The sequence below is a fragment of the Limulus polyphemus genome, unplaced genomic scaffold (assembly GCF_000517525.1).
Source record: "Limulus polyphemus unplaced genomic scaffold, Limulus_polyphemus-2.1.2 Scaffold199, whole genome shotgun sequence".
NCBI lineage: Eukaryota > Metazoa > Arthropoda > Merostomata > Xiphosura > Limulidae > Limulus > Limulus polyphemus.
Genome location: NW_013665809.1, coordinates 163492 through 171830, shown reverse-complemented (window position 1 = coordinate 171830; position 8339 = coordinate 163492). Strand labels below are relative to the sequence as shown.

The window sequence follows — 8339 nt, the reverse complement described above, 5'->3', positions numbered from 1 at the left end:
GAATGATATCTAGTATAGACCACTGCCTACCTGAAACGTCACAGAATGATATCTAGTATAGACCACTGCCTACCTGAAACGTCACAAAATGATATCTAGTATAGAACATTGCCTACCTGAAACGTCACAAAATGATATCTAGTATAGACCACTGCCTACCTGAAACGTCACAAAATGATATCTAGTATAGACCACTGCCTACCTCAAACGTCACAAAATGATATCCAGTATAGACTTCTATACTAGATATCATTTTGTGACGTTTCAGGTAGGCAGTGTTCTATACTAGATATCATTTTGTGACGTTTCAGGTAGGCAGTGTTACTGCCTACCTGAAACGTCACAGAATAATATCTAGTATAGACCACTGCCTACCTGAAATATCAGAAGATTATATCTAGTATGGAACACGTCTGATAATTATTTTCTTTAAGTTAGATACATCCTGATAACCGACTTTCTAGTTTGGTTTTTGTTCATGCCACGTGGTGTAAAATGGAAAATAGTGGTTATCAAAAATATACAAAATGAGACTTGGAGTACTGTTTATTGATAGGAGCAAGGCTACACAATGGGCTATCTGTTCTGTGCCCTCCATGGGTATCGAAACTTGGTTTTTAGCGTTATAAGCCTTCAGACTTATTGCTGAGTAACTGGGGCCTGACGGGGTGTATGATTTCTATGCCAGGTTTAAAGTTCGCCCTGTAAGTGGACACTTCTTTTAATTCAATCACAATTATGTTCTTATACAGTTTAGTTTGAAGTTCCCATCTAGAGACAATTCTATTTAATTGCATGATTTTCATTACTCATTCATTCAACGCACTTAAATTAATCAGGTTTTTTGAGTGAACTTTATGTTCTTCTGCTTGTTTACTGCGTCACTAGATATAATATGTTGGTTTATAGCAACTCTTGGGAATTAATTAGGTGTCAGTTTGAAGTTGCCGTTTTTTGCCGTTAGTGAGTTACGTGACTAGCCTTTAAAACTAATTACTTAATTGCATATTCTAAAACTAGAACAATAAAGATTTATACAAAGACTGAAGGGGGAGGAGGTAACCTGAATCGCGGTCTTATAAAGCATGTTCTGGTTTTTGTTTGCTATATGTAATCCTTCCTAGAACCGTGCTTGCCGAAATTAGGTCAGAAACTAGCGATCAACTAGACGATCAGCAGGAGTGGATCATAAAACCTCCGCTTGTTTGACAACTCTTTCACGTTCATCAGTTTGTATATTTAATATTCTGCTAGTTTCACTCTTTCACGTTCATCAGTTTGTATTTTAATATTCTGCTTATGTTTTTAAAGCCTTAATTTATCTAATCTAACAAATAATGAACATCTTAATTATGATACTATAATGTTTTAAAATAAAACAGTTGTGGTAGATTTTATGAAGAACGAGTAAATAATACATATATAAACATAAACTCATTTCTAATCCCCATTTTCAGCACATAATTCTCCCGAATAATCGAAGACTTATCAAAAAATTGGGTTATTCATTTGCAGCACACAATTCTCCCAAACACTCGGTGACTTATCGAGAAATTGGCTAAATTACTGAGCTCAAACAACGTAAAAGTTACTAACCTCGTTAAATCTTACGTTAATCACAAAAAAGCTTTCTTTTCAGAAAAATCGAGGGCTATTCTGTAAAACATAGTGACGCCTCTAATTTCTCTTATATTGATGAAACGAATAGGATATTAAATATGCAAACTGATGAACGTGAAAGAGTGAAACCGGGGGGAACTCTTTTTTTTTTTTTTTTGCTTTACAGATTCTTTAAAGTTTTGGAATATTATTTGGTAGTACAATTCCTAAGCTACTGTATTACAGGATTTGTATTTGTTTATCAGATATACCTAACTATAGCTTAGACTGATGATATAATTGGTTGTTATGGTAATTTACTGTTCTTGTTCCAAAGTATGATTTGTTTCACTGATTATCAACCTAAACTGAATAGAAGTCCTAGCTAACCGATGTCATTAAAGTGTTTTAATTATTATGGTAGTTTATTGTTATTTTTAAATTACTGTTTGTTTTCACTTGTTTACTAGACTGAATTAAAAACAATTCAAATTGATGGCATTAACAACATGGTTGCCATGCTAATATACTTCATTTGTTGCAAAATACAGCCTGTTTACCTGATTATCAGATTGTATCACAAACACTCCAGATTAATGGCATTAATAACACGGTTGTCATGCTAATATACTTCATATGTTGCAAAATACAGCCTGTTTAGTGAATTACTTGAGTATGTCACCAACACTCCATATTGATGGCATTAATAGGTCTTGGTTGTCATGGTAAATTACACCTTTTGTTGCAAAGTACAGTTTGTTTATGTTATCTCTTTTTTTTTAACAACTGTCATGGATTCTCCCATTTCAACAGTTGTACAGGTGTTTTCCTCAAATAAATTAACATTTATATGTAAATTAACTTTAAGTTTCATTACTTCAAACCTCACAAGCAATATACAAAAGCAATTACTCGTATGTAACTCTTAGTTTTCAAAAAGTTCCCCTATACAAAAGCAATTACTCGTATGTAAACTTTTAGTTTTCAAAAAGTTCCCCTATACAAAAGCAATTACTCGTACGTAAACTCTTAGTTTTGAAGTGAGTAAGTTAATGAGTGTTTGATAACTAGAAATGGAATAAGAGATTTTCATTTTGTAAATTCTGGAAAGTGGATTAGAGAAAACACAGATACTGATAGAAATATTGAATAATTCTGTATAAACTTTTGTTTAATCTTCTCCAAAAGAATTCCCTTAGAATAATATTGAGTTTCGTTAGAAAGATATGATGGTTCTAAACATTCTTCCCAAGAAAACAAACTTTAATTTTGTATATTTATCCAACTATGAATAGATCTTAAACATTTTCTACTTTATTGAGACATCCAAAGCTTTAATCCTACATAATCTGTTATCGATCCTACTAGCAACTAAAGAATTGCCAGTATAACATTTACTCTATTATCGGATAATTATCAGGTATTTCCTTTTTCCTTTTGCTATCGTTTATAGCTTCCGCCCCTCTACAGAAAAAACTGACAGACTTATATGCAAAACGTTAGAAAGTGATGCTACGAATGGCTCTTCCCGAATTGTCCATTCATGGACTTGGAAAGAAAATATAGAGGAATTATTCAGAACACTTGCATTGAATAAGTAATCGTGAAAAAATTTGATAAGTTAATACAATGTTCGGAAGTCGTTTGTTATTTTACATGAACTAAAACCTTTAGGCTTAAAGACTTACTTGTAAAGTAATCACTTTTTGTTTAGTTTCTTTTATTCTATTCCACAATTACTAAAAAAGGTCACTGAATTGCACAGAATTGAAAAGTATTACACCTACAAAATGATAATAAATATAATATATTCTTCTGTTTGGATAAAAGATCAGCAAGAAGTTGAACCACTACCAAACCAATAGGAAGAAGAAAATTAAAGAGATGTGCTTACGAGCGCAATTTGGAGGCTCACTCTTGAAGTAGACGTGATCAGGACACACGGCTAAAGCCGTTTTACCCCCAGGAGTGTCTGGCCAGCAGTTCCAGCCGTCCCAAGTCCTCGGACAGTATTTTTTATCTAGGAAAGTAACAAACAAACAAACAGTGGTTTTAATCACTGAGTTAAAAAATTAACTGATTTCACTAGACCTTTTCATGTCAAGCCTAACTCTACACAACTACTTGAACTTCTCAAGCAAATGTCGTCCCTGATTTTGAACTGAAAAACTCGATGAAAGGCAACTAGTCAACTAATCCACTGACAACTGTCTGACTGAATAATGGAAGTTGACTGTCATTCTTGTAGCGCATACACCCCCCCCCCAAAAAAAAAATAAATAAACCAGAGTACAACTGGATACAAATCATGAACCCTCGTATTCACTAGGTCATACTCGGCTCAACAACAAGAGAATAATAAAACTATTTGTTTTCATTTCGAACATTCACACATATCAAAATATCTGACTTTGAATTTTTTGTTTTCGCTAAGCTCAAAGCTACACAGTGAGTTATCTGTGCTCTGCCCACCGCGATTATTAGCGTTATAAATCCTCGGACTTACCGCTGAGTCATTAGAGAATTTCACTTTTGATTACGTAATATTGTCTACGGCTTTATCTAATAATAATAACAGTTTTTTTTTCTAGATTACGTTTAATACTAGGATACAAAACGTAATTTATTTTAACTTCACATTAATACACACACTTGACGAATTGTTTTGTTGCATTACTCGAAACAAGTTTTAATTTTTAGACTGAACATTTGTCAGTAACGAATAACGAAATCCTACAGATGCTCTACTAGGATTAGACCTCACACGACTTCTTTCAATAACTTCGTTACTCATCATTTCGTTGTAATGGAGTGTATGAGCAAATTGTATTAGTTTACAGTCTTACGGTTATCAAGGAGCATTGTGAAGCAACAGCGGCTGCATCAGCGAACCAGCAGGCATCGTAAGAGAGTACCAATATAGTCACGAAACCGTGAAATACGACTCGGGGGATTATTTTTTTTCGCGGATGAAGTAAAAAAACATCAGATTATTCTTCTGGTATCAAAAAACGTTTCTCAACATGATTTTGTTTGACGTAAAATGTTTTGGACCTTTGAATGCAGTAAATGATACAATATACAAGTTTCTATTGCTCGTTAATTCAAAACTTCTTTTAGCAAAATATTTGCTTTCAAAACTGTAAACCCGTTTATTTTTTCACAACACTTCTGCTAACAATAGCATTTTGAAATTAAAACTTTCCGACTCTTTCTTTCTTCCTACAAGCAACCTAGAGTGCGCGTATTTTAGTGTTAGAGTCACTGAGAAGTTTATTTATTTCAGTAACAGCATTTTGAAATTAACGGTTCGCCGAACCTCCATTTCTTATAAGAAGCAAAATTTAGGCTTATAATGCTAAAAATTGGGTTTCGATACGTGCCGTGGGCAGAGAACAGATAGCCAATTGTATATCTTTGTGCAAAGAAATTGCAAATGGCCTGAAAAATATCGATTTTTTAATCACTCTCATGATTTAATAATAGCGTTCGTCCTCTTAAAGCACGACTTTGTGTAACAGCAGTTGTATCAACAGCTCGAATGAATACTAGACCACAGCAGGGAACTGTTTAATAACAAGGCCGTGTTTTAAATCCTTTTTGTTGTTTCGGGTTTAAACACTACCGTTTCAGTCATATTGGCCTTTAATTAAGTAATGAGCGTCAATATTTAAATGCTGCCCCCCCCCCAGTGGCACAGCGGTATGTCTGCGGACTAACAACGCCAGAATCCGGGTTTCGATACCAGTGGTAGGCAGAGCACATATAGCCCATTGTGTAGCTTTGTGCTTAACTTCAAACAAACAAAAAGTGTTAATGTTGAAAATCAAAACGTCCGTGGTTACGTTTCCATTAATTGATTCTTAGACACACACGTTCAGTTTTCGTTAATAAAAACTAAATTAACAATTTTAAGAATGTTTAGCAGGTGAATTATAAGGATCAACGAAAAATTCTATAGAACAATTCGACAATTGAGGATATAGCGATGTAAAATTATAGCGCAGTACACATTTTAATGATTGATAAACGAAATAGTTTTCAAAGAATCCAAACTTTAGCATATCGTCTAAGGGCATTATTATAGACTCCACCTTTTTATTTAAGTGACGCGTGATAAGTATTAGTATTTTAAACATGAACGGAACTTTCTACGATGGGTTAAACGACCAGATCACAGATTCCACGTTTTAGACATAGCCGTATCCGATTTAGAAATGCTGGTTAGAGGTATGGCAATCAGTCAGCATCTTGTAATTTACGCTGCTATTCTTAGCCAAATAGTGAAATTGACTGTTATGGTTATAACACCCCCATAACTATAAGTAAGGAGCGTATTCAGTAGTTTATCCCGGCTCAAACTTCGGACCTTAAAGCCACAGCCCAGTACGCTAACAACTAGACTACGCCTTTTCCAATGGTTGTGTTTAAAAGTCAACAAAAGCCTGGAATGACCTGATGTTAGGGCACTCAACTCGCAATTTGCGGGTTTGAATATCGTCATCGAATATGCTCGCCCTTCCAGTTGTGGGGGCGTTTTAATTTTCAGCCAATCCCACTATTTGTTGGTAAAAGAGTAGATTCAAGGGTTGGTGGAGGGTGGTGTTGACTAGTAGCATTCTCATGCGTCTAATTTGTCGTATATTTAGAAAGGACCTTATTTGGTTCAATACTACGTTAATAACTGGTAACTATAAAAACAACTACATATCGGGTGTGCTTTCTGATGATGCTAGTAACGAAATATTGACCTTCCTAACTCCTCTAAATGTCATGCTTCTCTATCGGAACTACTTTCGGTGTTAAGCATGATCTGGATTATGTTATTTTTAATTACTATTAACTATAAGTGCATGTCTATTTGAACATACTGCTCTTTTGTTTACAAAAATTAGCCAGATTTCAATTGTTTATCATGTGTTTCAGAACGGTTCACTTCGATTCAGATTCGTCCGATTTCTATTTTAACGCTCAGAATTATTTTTAATTACCATTAACTATAAGTGCATGTCTATTTGAACATACTGCTCTTTTGTTTACAAAAATTAGCCAGATTTCAATTGTTTATCATGTGTTTCAGAACGGTTCATTTCGATTCAGATCCGTCCGATTTCTATTTTAACGCTCAGAACACCATGGGAGTCAAAAATTTGAATTCACGACTGTGATAAACTCTTATGAACTCAAGCTCGTTCCTGGAATTTATCGATATGGAGTTATTAGCAAACTGTAGAGAAGCTGGCCTGCAGTTCTGAGTTTCTATTAAAGTTTTGAGTAATGGATGTAAAGCCAGATGCGTGGTTTTGTTCACGCTGGCCTGCAGTCCTGAATTCCTATTGCAGCTTGATTAATGCATGTATAATTATTTCCATTACTTTATATATATATATATTTATATCATATAAGGTGGGGCAAAAGTGATTATTCAGTTTATTCATTTATGACATGGTTTAATTTGTAATGATTACTCTAAAACAAACAATATTTAATTTGTTTTCAACTGTCTTCGGAATATTTGTTTTAGTACCAACCGTATAATACCAACTATACCAATCGTATAGCAGCTTTTAATCCACTGTTTATATAATGCTATTTTTGAATTTGTTTTAATAGTAATTTATCCCTGAATTGATATATGCGCCTTTGTGCTTTGATTCGTATTTAATTTCTACTATTATCCAACAAAATGTTCGATCTTAAAAATATTTAGGTCATTTTGTGTTAAAATTCTTTAACTATCTAATTCTCAAAGGATAAAACTACTAAATGTAAAATACCAAAATAATATTTACCATTAACGGTGACAGGTGTGGAAGTCATTTCATCACAACATTTAGCAGCAGCTTTACAGCAGGAGACCCAGTTTTCAGCATAGCGTTTTGACAAAAACGTGTCAAAAATCAGATGACTACGGTTCTTCGTCTCAGCTAGATATGTCTTGTTTGTTAGTGGGTCTTTTAAAGTTCCTACACTGACGTATCTAGAACAAAAAATAATTTGTTCAAAGAAAGAGATAAAAACAAGGAATGAGCAACATAAATGGGTCTGTAAAATTACATTATTTACACATAAATAGATGTTAACAACCATACATAAACAATTTATGTATTCCTTGACTGACTCATTGAAAAATAATTTCATACACATACCTGCTTATGTATGTATAAAGATAACTTTAGAAACAGTAAAATGTTTCTTAACACGCTACCAGGAGCTTCAAAGACAGAGGTTACTTTAAAATGTACCATTTCTATATTCTCGTTCAAGAAAACTTCAGAAAAGTTTTACGCAGAGATAATATATTGTATTTATATTTTATTTGTGTTAACAGTTACTAGTTCGCCATCAGATGGCTCAAGAGCTGGATATTTCCAAGTATGTAACTGATTCACCAAAACTATTTGAAGCATTTTGTAGTGTTCCGAGTAAAGTGGATCCATTACTATGGTTTGCCAAACTTTTGATATCAAACTCGTCACACCAAACGTTTAGTAAATCTTACTCGGTAGTACGACCTACCTAGAGAGAACTCTTAAATTAACCAACACGTAGTTATCTCCAACTGGTTCTATAATATGTTAAGAAATATCCATACTCTATGTTATTTGAGTGATTTATTAGAAAATAAACTCTGCTTTCCAATAAAATAACTCTACTCTTAGTTTGTTTGTTTGATTTGAATCTCGCGCAAAGCTACACAAGGGCTATCGGCGCTAGCCGTCCCTAATTTAGCAGTGTAA

General features: G+C 33.9%; 1 protein-coding gene across 10 annotated transcripts in view; it reads right to left on the bottom strand.

Annotated features, from left to right (window-relative positions):
• The window catches only part of LOC106478314 (calcitonin gene-related peptide type 1 receptor-like), a 164918-nt gene that overhangs the window by 39397 nt on the left and 117182 nt on the right, over positions 1-8339 (bottom strand). For all 10 annotated transcript variants that reach the window (XM_022381897.1, XM_022381895.1, XM_022381901.1 and 7 more), the window contains 2 exons: positions 7392-7579; positions 3494-3619 (listed from right to left, as the gene is read on the bottom strand). In XM_022381897.1, the coding sequence (XP_022237605.1) occupies positions 3494-3619; positions 7392-7579 (314 nt within the window). The remainder of the gene's footprint in view (positions 1-3493; positions 3620-7391; positions 7580-8339) is intronic.